The sequence below is a fragment of the Jatropha curcas genome, chromosome 5 (assembly GCF_041381405.1).
Source record: "Jatropha curcas cultivar XTBG-Jc1 chromosome 5, XTBG_Jcur_1.0, whole genome shotgun sequence".
NCBI lineage: Eukaryota > Viridiplantae > Streptophyta > Magnoliopsida > Malpighiales > Euphorbiaceae > Jatropha > Jatropha curcas.
In genome coordinates this window covers 19,606,219-19,629,247 of record NC_143155.1, presented here as the reverse complement: position 1 = coordinate 19,629,247, position 23,029 = coordinate 19,606,219, and the positions used below count along the sequence as shown (strand labels likewise).

The following is a 23,029-nucleotide window of genomic DNA, read 5'->3' as shown; positions in this document are numbered from 1 at the left end:
TGGTAGAAGAGTCCAATATATACTATGCAGGAAAATGTCATTCTGATACCAACGACTTGTTAACATCATGGTAAGAAAATGAATAGCAACTTTTCTGTAGAACTACATTTTATTTTAAATTCAATTTTCATTGTCCCACATGAGGTATCCCAGCCGTTAAACTCTTTCAATAAAGTTTTTTTACGAGTTGGTTTTGATTGATGAAATTTGAGTGATGGAATTTGAATATTTGATTGAGAAAAAAATATATATTAAAATTTATAAAATTAATTTTTTATAAATGATGGAATTTAAATCACTTAATTTTATTTCAATCATACCCTTTAAATTCAGTATTTTATTTTCTAAACAAATAATAAGATGTACATATTCTTCCAATTTAAACAACATTTATGAACTACTCAATCACGCGAGTTAGGTGTGATCAATCACATACATATAATAGATATAATCTTGCATATGTATGTTGGGGACGTTGCATGTGAGACTAGTTCAATCCATCTGGCCCAACTAACTAACACAGAGACGAAGCACCTGAGCAGCAGATTAACCCATGTCAAGCCCTACTTAGTACTTATACATGGCGACAGCCATGGCAGAACTCAGAAGTATTTATAAAAGCATCATTAGCATTCTTATTTAACTGAAAACTGTCTAAATTGGCTTATTTTTATTCCTTTCCTTAATGAATTCTTAAGAACAAAAATTTTTACTATCTCCTAGTTTAATATATCAGAATACCTCGTGATACAGAAGAAAAAAAAAAAAAGAAAAAAAAAAAGAAGGCGGTCTAAGATTAACACTGCGCACACACATATTAGACTATATATGAAATCTTCAACAGATATATTCAATGTGTTTGTCATTTGAATTGTAACTTCTGTTAGTCACTATATATTAGTTCTTCCAAACCGAGATCGTCAGCTTTTTGCACAGATATTGTCTGAAAATTTAGCCCTACGTAGCACAAAGTTTGGTGGGTTGTTTGGTTGGTGGATGTATGGCCACTGACTAATCTTCTTCTATCAGGAAGATTCATGGAATCAATTTTGTCGATGCAAGAAAGAAACCCTACAAGCCAAGCATGGAGGATATGTGAGATATTTTTATTTTCTATATCAGAACTAGTTAGTTATGCATACCTATAATAGGTTTTCGTTTATTTTTAATACAGTCAAATAAAATTAACACCAAACCTTTTCAATTAAGTAGTAAATATGTGTTCTTTTTTTCCTTCTTTTCCTTAAACTTATTATAAAACTGAATTTTTAATCAAATAATAATAATAATAATTTATTTGCGCCAAGGGTGAATCCAACTAGTTTTTGGGGGCCACCGCCCTCAAATTCAGAAAAAAAAAAAATCTTAAAAAAAAATTACATTTTGCAGGTTGTGACAACAGAACCGAATAAAAATGGAAATTGGTCAAACTCAAAATCAGATTGTGGTGAATGGTTTCGGATTCCAAACCGTAATCTGTTTACAAATTGATTCCAATTCTTGATTTTTAAAATTAGAATTGATAGTTTTACCGTAAAAACAGTCCAATTCCATTTCACCCTTTTCATAATCTAAACTTTAAACTGACAGTTTTAAAAATAAAAATAGTTTTATAATTATAATCATGCGTACATTTTGCTTTTTATAATATAAAAAATTACGTTTCTTCCCCTAAAGCTTTATTTTGGTAGGAAACATGATTTTGATCAAAATAGTAGTCCTTGACAGTTAAAATTTCTCTATCATTGTCATTTCTGCAATTATAGAACACTAAAAATTAAAATTGCTTAGCATGATTTCAAATTGCGTCCTTTTATTTAATAGTAATAATAGTAATAATAGTAATATGAACAATGTGCTATGACATAAGAAGAATATATGCAACTAAATGGATGATGACTCACATCACTTTGTTCGTCTTATAAAATAATTTTCAAAATTCTTGAATACATAGATGGCCATGAATAGGTGTGGAGTTTATATAATGGAAAAATATATTTATATTTCTTCAACGGTAATAGAACCGTATCGATTTTGAATTATCAGTCTGAGTCAAATTAAAAAATTAACCTCAATCAATATAGGAATAATCTTTTTAAAAATATATGATTAATGTTGGTGTATCAAATCGAGTGTAGACAAATTTTATCCCACAAATGATTCATGAATCTTTTTTTTTTTTTTTTTTGATGGAACCCAAATTATTTCAAATTCAAAATAACTTAGATTAACAAAGTTAACAAATATGAAATTAAAAATAAGAAATATACAATTTGTTAATTTAAAATATACTATAAGGCTTGCACCATAAACTTAGACAAACATACAATTTGTCCAAAAGTTAACTTTTTATATAATTTACCCTTGAACTCGCACCAAAAATACAAAATGCTCAATTTTTATTTCAAAAATAAATTATTTGATATAAATCAAATATGATTGAAAAGTAATTAAATATTTAATTTAAATCAAATATAATTAAAAAATAATCAAACAAAAATATAAAAAATATTTTTCCAACAAAATATTTCAATATGATCAAATCTTTTTCTAATTCTATATTTTTGTAAATCAAATACTTGTTAAATTATTTTAAAATCAAATACCGTGAATCTTTATAATTATTATTATATTGTTAAATAACCTTTTATTTTCTAATTTTAAATTTTTAAAGTAATTTTTATTAGTTAAAACTATAAAATAAAATTTTTTTTTCTTAAAAATCTAGGCATTTTATTCTTTTAGGTGGAAATTCAAGGGGCAAATTGTATAAAAAGTTAATTTTTGGGCAAATAATATATTGTCTCAAGTTCAGAAGACAAATTGAGCTTCATTTCTTTTTAATATGGATAATTTTTTTTTTTTTTTTGAAGGGAATATGAATAATAACTATTAAAGATTTGACCTTTGAAGGGTGAGATGGGCAGGGATCTCTTCTCCTTTAATTAACCAGACTTGAGTATGAAGTCCCTTTAAACATTTAAAAGAGAGTCTTTTGCTCCCCTTTATGGATATGCTCGATACGAATCTAGATTAATTGGATCAGCAGGTTTTAAAACACGGATCTTGAAAACCCAAAAAGATTTAAAATAGTATTACAATCATAAATTAAGTTAAATTAAGTTTAGACTGATCTAATTTAGTTTATTTCAAGAAAACAATTAGTAGGAAAAAGAAGACATTAGCAGGTTTAATCTTTTTTTTTTTTTTTTCCTTCTTCAAACTGCTGTCAAGCTTTAGAACGATACAAAAAATAAAGAAAAAAAAAGAAAGGATTAGTGTCTAATAGTACCTTATTACAGTAGTAGCAGCAGTAGCAGATTCCACCACCATAAAAGCTCTCTTCTGCAAGTAAACCACACGCTTTCTAGCTCCTCTCTCCTAAATTTCCATTGCATTATTGCATATTTATATTGTGATGAGAGTTCTAAAATTAGTGTTAGAAATTACCAAAAAAACCTCCTAGCAAGATAGGCATGTGAATCACATCAAACCAACAATTTATTATTCTACAATTGATATGTAAAAATTGAAGAATCTCAGTGAATCTGTTTATTTTTTTAACCTTTTTGGTTTCATATCTTTTATGTATAATTTTACCATAATTATTTCTTTAATGATTTTAATTTTATTGATTCAACAGATAAAAATAATTTAAATTTAATTGATGATACTAATTTTCTATTTAAATCTATTTGGATAAGATAATAAATTATATTATACACTAAATAATGTATATATTAAATATGGTAATAATATAGTATCTTCAAAAACTTTTTATTGACAAATAAAGATAATCAATTTTGATTTCTCACATTAATTTCCTATTTAATCTAAATTATATTTAATAAACTAAGAAATTATATTATATACTAATTATTGTATCTATTAATATGGTAAAACTATAATATCTTTAAGGATTTTAATTTTATTGGTTGAAAAAATAAAGATAATTTGATTTTGATAGGTTTTATTATACTGTATAAGGTACATATTAAATATGGTGAGAATGTAATTTGTTTTATTATTACTTTTATTAAATCTTTAATTTGATTGATTAATTATTTTACTAATTTATTATTATTTATTAAGAAATATATTATAAGATTTATTTTTTGATATAAAATAATAAATTATATTATATACTAAATAAAATATATATTAAATATGGTAAGAATATAATATTTTTTTAAAAATTTGACTTTGTCAGTTGAAAAAGAAATGTAATTTAATTTTAATTGATTATATTAAATTCCTATTTAACTCTAATTTCTATTAAATAAACTAAAAGATTACATTATATAGTAAATAATGTATGAATTAAATATTATAAAAAATAATATATTTAAGAATTTTAATTTTATTTGTTTAAAAGGCAAAAGTAATTTGATTTTCATTGATTATATTATACTATATAAGGCACATATTAAATATGGTAAGTATATAATATGTTTATTATTATTTTTATTAAATCTTTAGTTTGACTGGTTATAGTTATTTTACAAGGATAGATGTAATTTATTATTATTTATAAAAAAATATTATAAGATTTATTAATTGATATAAAATAATAATTTTTTCTAAAAAAGCAATCCTCAAAATGAAGTATACGCTCACGGACTTTAATAAAATAAAAAAAAAAGAGAAAAATATCAAAATTATATCTAAAATAATGATTAATATATTACTTATTATAATAGCTGCCTATTTATAATATATAATATCTACAATATAAATTCAAAATAATAAGTCAAATAAGCTAATCATCACTTTCGATAAAATTTATTATTTATTATTTTGTTATTTCATAAAGTATTTTTTTTATATTTGTGAATTCTCTTGGATTTTTATTAATATAAATTTTTCATAATATTATAATTTATAACAAAAAATTAATTAAAAAATATTTATTTAAATTAGTAGAAAATGTTACATATAAATTAAATTACATTTACTTCAACGAAGTAAAAATAAACAAGTACAAATAACGTGGAACGCATATTCAAGAAAACTGGTACATATAAAAGTACAGATGAGGAAGAGAAACATTAGCTTCACCAAAAACACCCTATTAAGTTTATAAATTGATAAAAATAGTAAAAATATTAATTTTATTGGTTAAATAATAATAACAATTTTGATTCATTATATTAATTTTCTATGTAAATCTAAATTTTATTGATAAAATAAGAAATTACATTATATACTGAAACGACTCGTAATTTTATTTTTAAAAACTTGTGAATATTTATTTAAATTAAAAATCTAAAATTTTCATTACATGCGCTATAAATATTGAATAGTTAAACTCCAAGTCCAAATTCAAGGAGTTAGACCCAAGCCCGAAAACATAATGTCGAAACTCTCAAAAAACAAATTTTCTCAATTATTCATTTAAGTATTAAAATAACGTTTCAAATATGAATAAGAGTAATTAAAAGAGAAATTTAGAAAGAAAAGAATTTAAAAAAAGGAAAGTAGAATAAAAGAGAAAAAAGGAAACTCTCACTCACACTCCTCTCTCCCCGACCTTCATCGCGCGACACTCCTGTCCACCACCGCCGAGCCGATTCCTATCACCAAACCGACTGGTCTTATTTTGCGAGACAACCATGATCGGTGGCTCTTGAGTCAACTGTCGAAGTAGTTCCGGCCAATTGGCTCACCAACTCCACAAATCGATATTAGAAAGGAGCCCCTCATTGAATTTTGAGCAGGATGGTGGGATTTTTACTGAATTCTGAGCATATGTGATTTTCTAACCGCCGTGCCGGCAGCAGTTCGATGACCGGCCAATGAGGTTTCGATAAGACCCTAGTAGGTAGAATATCCATTTCCTCGCACTGAACTCGAATCCGCAAGCGGCTATTAGTATACTTTAAGATTCAACTCAATAATTTTAGTGTAAATACAAAATTAGAAATTGTCGTTATTTGATTAAATTGGTTTTGATTACGTAGTAAGTAAATCGTGAGAGATCAACGGTGTGACTAATTTTCAGTTACTTAGTGAAATTAGCAAATAGTAAAAAAAGAAATTATCAATTAAAGATAACAAGGATTTGTTAACTGTGTAAATTTGAAATTTAGGACGGTTCAAATTTATTAATGAATTAATCAAAGACAGAAAGAAATATCGATATTGTGAGTGTGAAACGTTGATAATGGCGAATGAGAAATTTTTATGAATTGCTCAATGGATGTGATGTAGATTATTATTGTGATGTGTAAAATACCGACAGTTCGATTTATAAAGAAAATGTTGCCGACTTTACAATGGAGATGTTGCCGACGGCAAAAACACTTATAACAAAAAACTAAAACTAAATTAAATTAGCTATATCACTAATGGATACTAACGACTAAAACTATTATTATTATTATTATTACTATTATTATTATTGTAAAACATTACTTACTAAAGGACTATAAGCTTTATTGAAGTTTATATATTAGAGCAAATAAGAAATAAAGGAATAGTAATTATACAATTTGATAAGTTAAGACAAACAACTATATTGGCCAAAATTGATAAATGAATGAGAATTAAATTCCTCGAATTAGAATTCTTACTTAGAATTTTTTTTTTCTAAATTCTTATAAGGTTCTAGAATGACAAAACAAATGCTGGAAGGAAGCTATAATAAAGATAGTCCTATTAAGAACGATAAAATACTGTGAGCAGAGTTAAATAATTCGCATCACTCATGCATTTTACATTCATGCATACATGAATAATATGATATTTACACGAAGCATGCATACATAAAAAAATACCATACAGGCGTGTATGCCATGAGTCGCATCAAATCCACATATTTATATATTGAAATATATGGAGATGTTGGATATTACACACTACATGAATGATGTGAAATTTTATAATTGGATATGACTTATTTGTGATGTTCTGTGGAATTATAATGATGTGGGTCACCCTGAGGTGAGAGCACAGACATGGTGAGAAAGCTGTCAGCGGGTCATAAGTGGGTGGAGTGGCCCCTCCCTATGCACTCTATGTTTCGGTAGGCATCGATGCTAAAACAAAAAAGAAAAGAAAGGAGAATCAGATGGATTGGACCCATCAAGCCCAAATTGGAGTGGGCTCCCTAAGTACACTTGACATAAGGATCATAGATTTATCTTTTCAGAAATTATTTTAAAGCATGCTTTGGCAGTGACCATGATCCTTGTTTATAATGGGTGGTTCTACAGACTAATATCCATTATTTGAGTACTTGAACTGTTGTGACTTATGTGATAAGTGTGCATTTATATTCGCTTGCTCAATCACAATTAGCCGAAGGGCTAGTGATTGTATAATATGATTATCATATGTGTGAATGTGTGAGGTGAGAGGACTATCTAACCCAACTCATTGAGTTTAACGCTCACCCCCTGCCTCTTTATTTTTTTCAGGTAAAATGAGGAAAACAGAACTCTAAGGATACAACTAAGTTGATATAAAGACGAAAGAAAAAAACTAATTTATAAATAATGCATGTAAATGTGGCGATTTTAATTTATAAAATTCCACAATTGTATTCCAAATGGGTTATAATTGAATAACATGGATATATGTGTTAATTCTATAAATCATATTTTTGATACGTCTGTGGACTATCAGATTGAGCTTTGAGTATGAGAATATAATAATTAGGCCTGAGGCCACGATTGTGAATAGAATATGAGCTTAACTGATTTAGGCTTACTACGGGCCTAAAAGGTCGTAAGCCCACCTAAGCCCTCCGGCTCTTGAAAACGGATCACGACATTTATTGAATAAGGTATATATTAAATATGATAAGAATATTATATCTTTAAGGATTTTAATTTTATTGGTTAAAAAATAAAGATAATTTTAATTTTGATTGCTTATATTAATTTTCTATTTAAATCTAAATTCTATTAAATAAAATAAAATAATATATTACGATGTGGCTTTCGGCGTACTAGATCTTCTCTAATACCTTGATATTCTTCTCCATGCTCAATATTTAAATCGGCACTCATGCGAGGAGCTTGAACCACATTCACAAATGGTTGTGGGGCAAGAAATGTCAGAATGAGTATGTTGTTCGGGTACCATCATCATCTCAAAGAAATCATTAAATGAGTATCTAACATGAGATGTAGATCCATCACGTGTCCCAAAACACACCGCAGAAGTATTGAAAGCAGGTATCGTATATTGAAATGGCTATGCCTCGCCTATTTCGGAGAAAAAAGTATGGGTTTGTTAGGTTACCATCATCGAAGTGTAATGAATGTCCAATGGTATTTCTAATGTTACAGATGGTACACTCCATTCAGGTTGTGGTGCAGAAGGCTATTAGTGCAATGACCTTCGTAATAGTTATATATCATAGGGGAGGGACGTGAAGTATTTTGTCTACCGGCGAGACTTCAATTGGAATACGTCTTGATGTCATTTCACATCTCTTTCGACTCTGTAGTTTTGTTGGTGTTTGAACACCAGGAAACTCTATAAATGGAGGGGCAGGTTGAAGCGTAGGATGAGTTTCATTACGAATTTATTCATTCATTGCACCTAATACGCTAAATAATCTTTGACGGAATGATGGATTACTATATGTTGGTGATGTTGAACTGTGATATCTATGTTGGAGCCCTCTGATTGTATTAAAAAATATTATGGAAATAAGAGCAAAATATATTATTCAATTAGATTAAGAAATTATAAGATAAGACAAAAAAATAGCGAATAATTACCACAACTCCAATTTCTATACCTCGAAATGAAATCCAACTTCTAGTTCGTAGCACATATCAAATTATATGTGTGTTTTAGTGAAAATATATTTTGAGTGAATAAATATTTTTTATTGGGTTAATTATAATTTTAATGTCTTATGGAAAATGTTCTATTTTGATGCCTCAATGGAAAACTTTTGCAATTGGGTGTTTGAACCCATTAAAAATTTTCAATCAATTGCTTGTGATTTACATGGCATGTTGAAAATACAACTAATCCGGTAGCTGATATGGCACGTTTGAATTTTTATTGACTTGAAAAAATATGTTGAGTTGTCAACCAGTAATTAGTCATTTTGAGTGAAACTCAAAAAAATAAAAATTATTAAAATAACATTTCCTTCTATTGTTGAAATTTACAAAAACCACCCAATTGAAGTTAGGGATCTGAAAATTATTGAAAGGAAGAGACGAAGACAACAAATTGAAGCTTGAAAGAAAAATATTGTTACCGTTGGTTGTAGGCTGCTCTATAGCAACATCAACTATTCTATCTTTTTAGGATTATCAGACGCTTGAACCTGATCATCAGTTACAATATTATTGTTTCTCTTTGTCCTCTCACCTGAACACGATCTGGCTCTTGTAAAGAGATTCGGAAATAAAATGTTTCCTCACACGAATAGTAGTAGGATTCAACCGCTTCTCTTTCTAACGGGTGCACTTTGTGGTTTGTAGCCGCCGCCGGCGACTTGTATTGTTACCATTGTTTCTGCTTTTCTTTCTCTGTAATTTGGCCTGCGTAGCAAGCTTAAATCTTGTTTCTTTTTTTTTTTTTTTTTTTTTTATACAATACAAGTAAATCAAAAAGTTATTAGCTTTATAGAGTTCTAAAGCACTAATAAAACCTTAATCTGTGTTTATCAACGAATTCTATCTCTTTCAGATCTCTAACTTTCCCATGATTTTTGTAAATTTGAACAATAGAAGACAAGGTTATTTTAGTAACTTTCATTTTCTAGGTTCCACTCAAAATGCCTAATTACAGTTGACAACTCAATATATTTTTTCTAAGTTAGCAAAAATTCCAACTTAGTATGTTAGTTATCGGATTAGTTGTATTTCCAACATTCTATGTAAACCACGGACGCTTAATTTGAAAATTTTTAATAAGTTTTAATGAGTTCAAACACTTGATTATAAAAATTTTCTGTTGAGACACTAAAATAGAACATTTTATAGTTCGGAGACTAAAATTATAATTAACCAATTTTTTTATTGAAACCACTAATTAATCTTGTGAACTCTTAACAAAACACTTTTTTTTATGTACTTTTTAATGACTAACGGTCACATCCCATAGTTACACTAAAACTACGAAACGAATTGTGTGTTTTAGTGAAAAAGTAAATTGATAATTTAAAATTTTCATTTTGTATCGAAACCACCAATTGATTTGATGGTCTCAATACAAAATAAAAATTATTATTTATTCATATAACTACTTTTTGCTGACTGCTTGTCAGTACGAGTTATTTTTTTTATTGCACTGAAACCACCAACTTAATTGGTTGTTTTAATGCAACACTCTCTCTATATCAGGACAAACATTAGATTGAAAAATAATTTTGGAATGACATTAGATTAGAAAATAGTTTTATGGAGAGCAAAAAAAATTACAGTATCAATCAGACCACCACCTGATTCAGTCTAACTATTTTCTTTTGACCTTTCATACCTTACGACCTGGTATGGTTTTATTTCCATTGGTCGGATTAGAATGGACCATTACAACCGTATATGAGTTTTATTTCCATTGATGCAATTGGAAATGTGGTTTTGACCATTTTTTTTTAAATCGAACCGGACATCAAACTAACCTGATAATTGAATTCCAATTAGACTAGGTCAATTCGGTTCAAGGGATCTTTACTTTTTATTTTTTTATAATAATTTATACAAAATTAACAAAATATAGTTATAAATAATTTTGTAGTGAAAAATTAATGACATAATTATAAGTGTATAATTATTTTCTGTAACATTCATAATCAAATATCAATTTATAACTATTAATTTTATGTTATTCATTATTCAAATCAAATATTATATATTCAATATAATAATAAACATATCAAAATATAAGTTATAACAAATTTAAATGTTATAATTATAATAATTTTAAACATTCATCATTCAAACAATGTTTTACAATATATTTTGATCTTTTTGGAATTAAATTATATATTTTTATTATTTTATTAAATAAAGAAATAATTAATTAACTATTGGTTATCTGATAATTATTCCTTTAAAATTGGGTATACCATATTAAAGTTGATTTTTCAGGAAAAATTTAGACTATTTATTTATAATTTTTAGATCTTTTATTTATGAGTCTTTTTAAGGAAATTGAAGTCAATGACTTGAGACAGAATTGTCATCCGAATTACTAGTAGTAAGAAGAGCAATTCCAGCAATGTTAGAGGTTGTCGCTGTTTGCTTAGCTTTGCGGGTTTCCTAAAGGATAAGCCTTGAACGTGCCTCATAAAATGGAGGCAATGGATCACTTTGTTGAATGAAAGTAGCAACACCATCGTAATTCTCATTCAATCCTGCAATTAACTGGAGAACTAACCTTTGATTTGAGATCGGTGCACCAACGTTTGAAAGTTGATCAGCAAGCATCTTAAGTTCCTGACAATAAGCATAAACGTTTGAAAAATCATCAAGATGAACATGAGTGAATTGATTTTTCAAATGTTTCCATGCTCGGAGTGCAGTTGTATCCGGCTCTAGAATGGTGTTAAGAAGATCATTAGAAATCGTGCCATAAATTCATTAGAGAACTATGGTGTCTAATCGTGACCATAACTCAGGATCGACTTCAGCTGCTTGTTCCTTGCCTTTTTTAGACGACTTTAGAGGAATGATATAGTCAATCACCTTGTATGCACGACAATGGATCTTAAAAAGTTCAGCCCACGATGAATACTGTCCTTTTTCCATCTCAAGAGTAATGGGGATGAAATTTTTGACATTGTTGACAGCAAGGGCCGCGTGAAAATCAGTTTTGCTGGCCATCTAGGAAAAGAAGAGAAGAGAAAGAAGACAAATAGGGTTGGAAAAAAAAAAAAAATAGGCAGCAGAAAAAATTAGGGCTCTGATACCATGAAGGAAATCATCCATGTGATTTTCATTAACTTTGATTCCTTATATAATAATATGTAACCTTATAATCTCGGTAACTAACTACAGCTATACAATTGAGCTATTTAAAATAATAAGATAAACATCAATCTATTTACATACTTTAACATTCAGCTATGCAATTTTTCTTTCCTTCCAAACAACAGTCATCATGCGAATGATACTTAGCTTAATTTTGCACTTATAAGCCCTTCAACGCATCCAACCAACGCAAATGCTGCTAGAAAAAAGACCCCAATACTAAAAGCTCGGAGCATAATCCACTTGATTGTCCAAGCTTCAATATTTCTCTGCCTACAATACATCTCCACAGGAAAATATATTGTTGTAGGCCAAAAATTTAAGGCTCCTAACAATCCTATCACCTGGTTGAAGTAAGGAAAGATCATCGAAATCGCAGTTGTTGACATTACATATATTGTTCTGAAACACATCCTGAAGAAGTTTAATTTGAAAGCTGGCAACAACGGGAGTTTCAAGCTGAAATTCCTGTTGATAAATATGTTGTCTGGGTATCTCTCTGCAAACCATTTTTCAATCGTTGCGAATACTGGCTGAGTGTAAACCTGCCAAAGACAATAACAATGGCTGAACATATATAAAATAAGATTATATATATATATATATATATATATATATATATATATAGGAATACCTGATAGCCTCCTACTAGATGAAGCACTATGCAAGCATTAGCGAAGTCAATAAGCCAATATGGTTCATAAAACCCAAATCCTGTCAAGAGATTTCCAGGTGTATCTTCTCCAAAAGCTGCATATCCAAAACCTCCACAACACAGATAGAAAAATGTTGTCACAGCGATTGCTATTGTAGAGGCCTTCCTCATTGTCTCATTCTCCGGCGGAGGTGATTTCAAGGTATCCTTTCAGGTTTTCAAATTCAAATATTGCCCGTTACATTATAATCGAATGTGATGTAATGTAATCAACTAATATTTTTACAAAAAATACCTGTATCTCAAAAAGAATTAAGGGATATGGATATGCAAACGCAATATCCCCGAGCGCTTGAGATATCTTCCATAATTTAGCCAATGCACTAGAGGCAGAGACTCCTGTAATGCTACCCTTAACATATCCATTCTCTGTCATTTACATAGAGAAAATGAAATTTCTTTCATATTAGTTGATATTGACTTGATGATAGAAATTATAAAATTTAAATAAATGGTAGATGAGTTTTAACTTTACCTATAACATTTGCAAAGCCAAGTGCAAATCCTATGGAGGAGTATGCAAAGGACATGACAGCAGCAACAAATGAAAGCCACTGCATGTTATGGAAGTCTGGTATTTGAGAAATTATAATTTGAACAGCTCCAAATATTAGCATATAGAAAGTGTCTGAATATTCACAGCTAGCCTCATGCCCTTCTTTGTGGTAGCAATTTGATTTCTGAATTGCCCTTCATCCACATAAAAGAAGAATAAGAAAAACAAAGCAGCATTATATCAATCTTCAGAAATACTAACTCCCAGTTTTAAACCGTTTAATTTTAATGGTTTGGTTCGGTTTTATACCAAATTGTTGACTTAAAATGAAAACTGAATCGCATCAAACCGCTTTATAGCAGCTTGAATTAGTGATTAGATGATTTGAATTAATTTTAGCAAGTTGCATAGAGGGCCCTAACAAGGAGCAGTTCATCAATTAACATACCTCATGCAGATAGCAGATGTAATATTATAAGCAATTCCTACTCCATATAAGTCTATTTCCACAAATAGTCCACACAGCCAAGCAGCCTTTTTTCCTGAATCATCAAAATCAACTTATAGCATACCAAATAATCAGAAAACATATATGTTCTTTAATTTAATTTAAGTCACCTCAAAATTGCATTTTGATAATAATTATATTGTAGATAGGGATTAATCCTTATTATGACAACTTCTAAATCCTTTTTGGCCTTATTTTGGCCTAGGGTGCAAATAACATTCAAATGCCTTTGTACAATTCAATTATGTTATTTCTAAGAAATATCTTACCAGCCTTTCTCATGATGTCATATATAAAAAGAACAACTAAAGCATTTTGAGGAAATAAAAAATTGAGTTGTCTAGACTCGGTTTACAAATTCATTCAGTCGAAATTATTTTTTGTTAAAATAAAAGTATTTTTGACCATTCACTAAAAAAATTCAATTTGATTAAATCTGATTTCCTATAAAGTATATTTCAATTGGTTCCAATAATTAATTGTCAATTTTATTTTTAAATAGTTTCACACTTTTCTCCTTAAATTTCTAAAGTAAATAATAAATAGAAAAAGGAAATAATATATAATTATGATATATAATAGTGATTTCCATTATAATATATGACTGGGCCACTTAGTGGCGTCACTCAATAATTAACATTTAAATAAAAGTTAATGATTGTTGCTTTGACCAAAAAAAAAAGTGTTAATTTTTAATAATTAACCTTTAATATCTTTATATGAAATTATATAGGTGTAATCAATCTACAGGGGGAAGAGAGATTGGAAGTAATATCGAACCGAGTCAACTCATGCAATTGACTAGCCCTGAATCCAGATCACCTAAATTTATCAATTATCATGTAATTAAAATTACCTAATTCTTTAAATAATTTTTAGAGCAATTTTTTAATAATTTATGTAATTGATAATTCTTCACTATCAAATTCATAGTCTATATACTTGTTATCTTTAGTTTTTCCGTATTATCTTAAGTTAATTGATATAAATTGCGTATAAAATAATTAATATTTTTTAGAAAAAAAAAAAAAGAATAAAGAAAATAAAGTTTAATTTACACCATACCTAAGCTTGCATCAACAGCAGTAAGGAAAGAGGGATTTCTTGCAGGACCAAGTTCAGGATGAGGAGAGCGATAGCAATTGGAAAGAAGGTACGCATTGATAAGGGTGATAAAAGCAAAACACACCATAGTTAATGGACCTGCGATCCACCCTAACTGAGCCATGCTCCATGCCAATGATAGTACGCCCGACCCTATCACTCCCGTTATTATATGTGCCACTGCCGTCCATACCGTCCCTTCATAAAATTTATTTCTTCATAGTCAATGCGTTATATAATTCTCAAATATATATGGAAACAGGAGAATAATAAAATTTTTGATATCACCGTTAATGAAATTTAAAAAATACCCTATAATAACATTAATTATAACTAATTAGAAATTTACATTTTATTAATTGAATGGATAAAATTTATTAAATTATTTTTTAATAAATATATAAAAATAATTAAGCATAAAAAAAATAAATATCACTTATTAAAATAAATGTTGTGATTTTTATAGATATAAGCACCTAAATATTTCAATTTAATAATCGAAATTAAAACCTAGGTTATTTTAGCAAAAAGTTTCAAAATCTTTTGACTTAGCGAATTAAAAATAAATTAAACCTAGTTTATTTTAATCGATGAAATTTTTTAATAAAAAGATAATAATAAATTTAAAACTAAAATTAAACTTGAAACTTTAAATCCTCAAATTCTCAAATTAACTAAGTCAAATTAATAATAAAGAACAATTATTTCTTTTATTCCATAATATGGGGACAATTATTGGCGGATTGCTTGAAAAATTATATATAATACATGCATTTGCTAGCGGATTGCTTTAAAAATAATTCATATTACAAATTACAACTAAATAAAACTTCAAATAAAAAAAAAATTCAAATCCTTCTTCTAATTTTTCTTCCCGTAGACAAAGAAAGAGTATATGAAAATAATTACTTATTAGATATTAAATAAGTTTTAAATATTAAAATTTCCTGGCAAGTAACTTCATGACAATCAAAAGATTACCGTGATTTCTATAGAATTCTATTCAAAATAAATATTATATGTAAGTTTAAAAGAATGAAAATCTCTTTCCTATTGAAAACTAACAATTCAACTTAATAATCAATACCAATAAATAAATAAATAAATATCTATACTATATATAAATGTAGAAATAAGAGAATGATGAGATTTTTGATATCGCTTTTTATGAAATTTGAAATATCTAAAATAGTCTCGGTTATAGCAAATTAGAAAATTACATTTTATTAATTGATTGAATATAATTTATAAAAATTATTTTATAAATAAATACAAATAGATAATTAAGAATTTTTAATTTTAAGTTTTATCTTTTTTTAAATTTATTTTTTAATAAAAATAGACGATAATGAGATATTTGACAAATTTTTATGTTTTATTTTTAAATATTTTGATTTTATTTTTATTGTAATTTAAAATATTTTATTTAGGAGAGATATAAAAAGAAAAACATATATTCTTTTTTATGTCTGTATAATTTGATTTGATATATTTTTTTAAAAAATAAATTTTCAAATATAATATATATAATATTTTATTTAGGAGAGATATAAAAAAGAAAAAACTATATATATATATATATTTGCATGGCTGTAGGAAATTTAAGAATTTATTTGGAGATGATATAATGTTTTTTTTATATAATGTTTTTTTATTAATTAACATATAAATAATTAAGAATTTCAAAATTTTAAGTTTTATCTTTTTAAAATTTGTTTTTAATAAGTATATATGATAACAGGACATTTGAAATTTTTTATTTTTTATTTTTTAAATCTTTGATTTCATATTGATTATAATTTAAAGTATTTTATTTAGGAGAGAGATATGAAAGAAAAAAGTATATTCTTTTTTTTTTTGTGTTTGTATGATTTGATTGGATATATTTTTTAAAAAATAAATTTAGGAAAGAGATAAAAAAAGAAAAAAAATATACTTCCTCTATCCCATTTTGTTTGCTTGTTATTCTTTTTTTGGACGTCTCAAAATATTTACAAGATTTTTAAATTTATATATTTAAACAACTACTTTTTCCATAACAACCTTTATGATTGTTGATTAAATAAATGACTTTTATTAATATCTTAATGAATTAGGGGTAAAAAGGGCAAAATAATTTTTATTGATTAAATTCTTAATATGTGTGTTTTGTGAAACCATGCAAACAAAATGGAAAAAATGAAATTTTTTTTATGGATGTAGGGAAAATTGAAGGTTTATTTGAAGATGATAAAAAGTTTCTTTTATGTAATCTTTTTCAGTAATTAATTAATTTATTTATTTATTTTAAATTTGCAATTTAGAACAATAACGAAAAAAAAAATACTTGAATTAACTCATTAACTGACCAATATTGGATCGTAGTATGATTTGCTTTGTAATTTCCATTTAATAACTTGACTTTAGTCTTTTTTTTTTTTTTTTCTTTGTCCATCAACTTTTCTAATTGGAGAACATCAGAAGTTGATTTTTGAAATTCAAATTGGTAATTTTTAATATAATTTATTTGTTATTACATGTTGAGTTATGAAACGGGTTTTATTTTTAATATTAACTTTTTTATTTTCTTTTTTCGGTATTGAATTAATTTTTAATTGATATCACTTTAATTTAATAAGAGATTTATATCTCTCTTGCTTGATGAATAAGTATTTTTAATTTTTTTAAATATTGTTTTTCTTATATTTTAAATTTATTTGACGTGAAAGACTAGAAAAAAACTAGAATTATATAATTATGTATTTGGTCACTTTTTGGAGTTTTAAGAATTTGTGTATGTGTGCATGTATTCCTTTCTTTAATTCACTAGGTAAGTAATATAATCAAAGTGATTAACATTATCAATTCACGTAATCTTCTCATTTCTTTTTTTTACCTAGTAGTAAAAAATGATTTATTATTATTTTTCATTATATTTATATGTAGATATTGATTTGGGGTTCGAGGTCAGAGTTAGAGATTGACTGATTGCTTGATTTTCCTTTTGGATATCCATTAGGGTTTAAAGAATGAGCATTTATAAATTAGGAACTGAAAGATTAGTTCAGGAATAAGGTTGAAGTTTATTTTGATACTACTTTCATCATTATATAAAAATAAATTAAATACATAAGAAGTAACATTATAAGTAGTTTATACAGTAAAGTCTAATAAAAATTAACAAATTATATTTATTTTAATCTAAACAACTTATGTCTTAATATTATATAGATAAAAAAAATTAAAAGAGTATAAAAATTGAGTATATAATGAGTGAAAAAAAAAATGCTAGTATATGTATATGAATATCTTAGTGAATTAGGGGTTAAAAAGGGAAAATAATTTTTATTAATTAAATTCTTAATATGTGTGTTTTGTCAAATTATGCAAACAAAATGGGAAAGAAGGAATTTTTTTTTATGGCTGTAAGGAAAATTGAAGGTTTATTTGGAGATGATAAAACTTTTACGTAATCTTTTTCAGTAATTAATTAATTTATTTATTTATTTTAAATTTATAACTTAGAACAATAAAGAAAAAAAAATACTTGAATTAACTCATTAACTGACCAATATTGAATCCCAATATGATTTGCTTTGTAATTTCCATTTAATAACTTGACTTTGGTCTCTTTTTTTTTTTCCTTTGTCCATCAACTTTAAATTTCATTAAATTATGACTTTTCCAGTTGGAGAATATCAGACGTTGATTTTTGAAATTCAAATTGGCAATTTTTAATATAATTTATTTCTTATTACATGTTGAGTCATGAAACGGGTTTTATTCTTAATATTAAATTTTTTTATTTTCTTTTTTCGCTACTGAATTAATTTTTAATTGATATTACTTTAATTTAGTAAAAGATTTATATCTTTCTTGCTTGATGAATAAGTATTTTTAATTTTTTTAAATATTTTTTCTCTTATATTTTAAATAGAAAATAACTGAACAGAAAATAAATTAATTTCTTCGTTATGTACTGAAATTTAAACCGACTATATAACAAATTGGTACGATTCAGAGATGAAAAAATAAAAAATGTTTTTGACCTTCAATTAATGTTTTTTTTTGTATAATAAAAAAATAATATTACAGACTAATTGTCACGCATTTAAGAGTGAGTAAATATTACGTTCCAATTTAAAATCAAACCATTCCAATTTAAAATCAAACCGAACTGAAATTTAAATGTTCAAACTGAATTTTCTATCGTATTAAACGGATTCAATTCTATCAATTCTTCTTAAAAAAAAAGTTTTATGGGTTGGTTTGATTTAGTTATAAAAGTCTAAATTATCTTTTATAAAATAAGTCAAACTACCTTGAAGTTTCAGTTGAAGCCGAAATAAATCAAGAACTAAACTTATTGTGAGCAAGTGAACCGAACCAACTCGAATAATATCATTTGATTTTCAGTTGAAATCAGTCGGTTTGTTCAACCCTGTCTACATCTACAATAATTTTAACATAACTAATAACATCTGCAATATCCATAAATGAAAATAATAAATTAAATTATAATGAAAAATGTATTATAAATAAGAACAATAATAGAACTCTATTATCGTTGACTTGCAAATTATTTAATTCTGCAGTATATAAATGTTATTTGATTGCAATCGAAAAAATAAAAATGCATAGGAAGAAAGAACAGCCATATTATTTGTAGCAAAAAAAAAAAAAAAACCTATAAAATTAGTTACGTAATAACTAGAATTAAAATCTAAAGAACTTCAAAATTTATTACATAATAAAAATTAATATTGAAAAAATAGAATTAATAATAATAATAATAAGTAATATAGTGATAAAATAATGAAAAGAGATTTTCATTTATAATCTGATCAAGGACCAAATTCTGTCTGACAGAAAATCGAAATCTTTTTTTTGTTTTTTTGGTATAGACTGTGTAGTAAAAAAAAGTGATATAGTATAAAAGTTATAACTTGAGTGAATCTTTACTGTTATTTTCTTGCATAAATATTTTTATCTTAAATAATTAAATAAATACAGGAGAGGAGACCAAGAGAAGGAACAAGAATCTAAGAAAATTATAAGATCAAGTGTATATATCAGAAATTCAGAACCATAACTTGTAATCCAATCGGAAAATAACATCAAGTGTATAAAGAAAGATAAATTAATTCCCAACTTAAGATTTCCTTCCAATTTCTTTGCATACTTGTTTTCAGAAACTGAATCTTTTTTCTTTCAAGTTCTTTTGAATAGTTAAACAGAGCCAAAAGAAGAAGAAGAAGACCCAGATGAAGAATTAAAGGAAGGAAGAGAAATCGGATACTAACCAGTCCTTTTGAGAGTAGTTTCTGTTGCTTGATCATACAACAATGGTGTCTCTTGTGGTTCTCCAGCGTCTTCTCCCATAGCCTTCAACCACTTTTCTTGACTTCTTGTTTAGAAAGAGGGAGAGAGAGAGAGAGAGGGAGAGGGAGAGATTGAGAGATTTTGATTCCAATTCTTTTTTCTTGTAAAGGCTATTAACTTCCACGTCTGGACTTAAAATAGTTTCAACTTGAAACAGTGAGCTATAGTTTCAATTCATTTCATTTTCTAATTGTTTTTTCAAAGCTGTGTTTGTCAGTCAGAAACAACGACGGACCCAGCGGGTCTGGAAGGGGCTGTGCCCCTCAGATTTTTTGAAATTTTTGAGTTGAAAAATTTTTGGAAAAAGAATATTTTACTTTTACTCCCAATAATTAGTAAAATTATCTTTTGACCTTTTCTAACTATTTGGGCCAGATCCGTTACTCCCAACAATTAGGGGCAGTCATCAAACGGCATAAATCGTCCAAATCAATTCAAATCAATCCAAATTAATCTAAAACTGCAATTTTAAAGGATTGGTGGTTTGATTTGACTTTATAAAGTTTAAAATTTGAGGTTTTGGTTTGATTTACAGTTTTAGAGTCAAAATCGTCTAAATCAAACCAAACCGTTATATATATATATATTAAATTCAATTTTTTTAAATGAAAATTTTCTTTATATTGATTAGTTTATATTGGATAGCAAATTATGAGATTAATTATATTGGATAATAACTAAACAATAATTTCTTATTAATTAAATAAATTATAGATTATTTTATAAAATATCAAATGTTAAAGATTCATGTAAAATTAGGTTAATAAATATATACACAAACTATATGCGCATAAAATTATACTTTTTTTATAATTTTTAGTAATAGATGTACTTAAATCAAAATTTAAATTCTATATTTATAATTTACTTAATTATAACCTTACTGAATATATAATATTTTTTTATACTACATTAAGAATATATATATATATATATAATTAATTGAAAACTTTTAATAGTTATTCAAAATCATGTGTATTTTCCTGTGAAAAAAAAAAATCATGTATATTTTGTGGCATAATTTTTATTAGATCATTTTCATATTTAGTATGATACTAGTTTTTTTTTTTTTTTTCCACTAAATGAATAAGGAAGTTTGATTTCTATTATTCCAAACAGGACAAATCGCCAAACCAAATCAAATCGCCATCAAATATTTGGTTTGATTTGAAATTTTTTATTGATTGGTTTGACTTTATTTTTTTTCAAACTGCTATTTTAAATTTGGTTCGATTATTATATTTAAACCATTCAAACCGACCCACTAACGTTCCTACTAACAAAATTTTTCTTTGAAGGGAAACACTTGATGTGCTACCGCTAGATGTAAAACTAGGTATATCTACAACGTTCCTAACAGTCAAAACTCAAATCAAAAGAACTTCCTTCACCAAAACAGGTCAAAGGCAGTTGTCAACGTCTTTTCGGTAGTTGTGCTTTTGACAGACAGAGAGAGAGAGAGAGACAGCCTCCAGGGTGATAATAGTATGCGCTGGGCCTGGGCCTGAAGCAAGTTGATTTTTGTAGTTTGAACCAAGGTTAAAAAAGTAAATTTAAATCTTATACTTTTCACATAAAATTTTATAGCACCTTGAAATGTCACTTTTATCTATTGAATACTTCTACTTATAAAATTACATATATTTTAATTGATTTATTAAACACCTTAACTTATAAAATTAGATCGATTAAATACTTATTGGATTATTGAAAAATGTGAAAATTATTATTTCAAAACTTATACTAATCACGTACTAAATTACTATTTTACATGTAAAAGCCAAAAATTTTAAAAATTTATTATTTTTAACATGACGAGATGTGAAATTATTAAAAAAGAGAAGTTCAAGATGATACAAAGTTCATTTTAAAATTCAAAATACCACAAGATTTTTTTTTTTTAATAAACTTGAGGGGTTAAATTATATATTCAGCCAATGAACAATAAAACATGATATAGGAGGCTATGATGATCTCAATGTATTGTTTGAGTATGAGTGAGTATAGACATGGCAAAATGTATAAATGAAAATCCAACTTTAGTGGCATTTGCAATATTTATATTCTATTAAAACCTTCTTAACTTATACATTAAAAACGTGAAAATCATTATTTAAAAATTCATATATATATATATATATATATATATATTACTTAGTGAATGCAACACACAGTTGAAATATCTAAATTTATATTCACTGGTTGAGACTTTACAAATTGAAGTATTCTGTAAATATGATTTTATAAATTAAACTGTTTAACAAGTCTAAATTAAAAATTTGAGATTTCATTAGACTTTTCTTATAAAATTGATGCTGTCATTCATATATTAAGCATTCATATATGTAACTTTATATACAAAATTATAGGTGAGTTAAAATATGATGTGGAGCTCAAAAATTTTATTTAAGATTGATTTGTTAAAATTTCAAGCAATGTTACTCATAATTATTAGCAATACATAATAATTTACTAATAATAGAAATTATGTAGAGAATCTCAATTACTTAAAACTGTGGTTCATGTACACAATTGCAAACCTCCCTATACAAACCCAAAACTTATAAATAATTTACTAATGAATATAGTAAATTCAATTTGGTAAATTGCCCTTTTTTTTTCTTGGGAAGATTAAGGGGAGCTTTGAAAATCTAGAGGCTATAAGGAATATAGGAGTGAAAGGTCTGCCTTTATCCCCCTATATTTATAATTGTAATCTGCTCCTCATGCTTTTTATATGATGACACGTGTACAACATTATTTCAATACTACAAATGATGCAGTTCGTAAAAAATGCATATGTATGATAAATATTTGTATCATATGTAAATATATCAATACAGACATTTTATACATGTTTCGAAAATGCATAAATATTTAGTCGCGGCAACGTAGATTGT

At 26.6% G+C, this 23,029-nt stretch overlaps 2 protein-coding genes and 1 long non-coding RNA gene across 3 annotated transcripts; all 3 read right to left on the bottom strand.

Moving 5' to 3' along the window:
- Positions 1-651: 651 nt before the first annotated feature.
- Positions 652-3,370, bottom strand: LOC149496339 (uncharacterized). The gene is made up of 2 exons (XR_016321050.1): positions 3,293-3,370; positions 652-1,071 (listed from the first exon to the last, which is right to left on the bottom strand). It is a non-coding gene; the product is annotated as an uncharacterized LOC149496339 (long non-coding RNA).
- A 7,864-nt stretch (positions 3,371-11,234) lies between these two features.
- LOC119370426 (uncharacterized) lies at positions 11,235-11,798 on the bottom strand. The gene is made up of 2 exons (XM_089721329.1): positions 11,565-11,798; positions 11,235-11,411 (listed from the first exon to the last, which is right to left on the bottom strand). Exons 1-2 carry the CDS (start codon positions 11,796-11,798, stop codon positions 11,235-11,237), a joined length of 411 nt encoding a protein of 136 aa, XP_089577455.1.
- Positions 11,799-11,886: 88 nt separating this feature from the next.
- Positions 11,887-20,297, bottom strand: LOC105635702 (putative amino acid permease 7). Its single transcript, XM_089722049.1, has 7 exons — positions 20,051-20,297; positions 14,730-14,966; positions 13,605-13,698; positions 13,136-13,350; positions 12,896-13,029; positions 12,580-12,807; positions 11,887-12,490 (listed from the first exon to the last, which is right to left on the bottom strand). The coding sequence occupies exons 1-7, from the start codon at positions 20,127-20,129 to the stop codon at positions 12,089-12,091; spliced, it is 1,389 nt and encodes a 462-aa protein (XP_089578175.1). The 5' UTR covers positions 20,130-20,297; the 3' UTR covers positions 11,887-12,088.
- Positions 20,298-23,029: the final 2,732 nt, after the last annotated feature.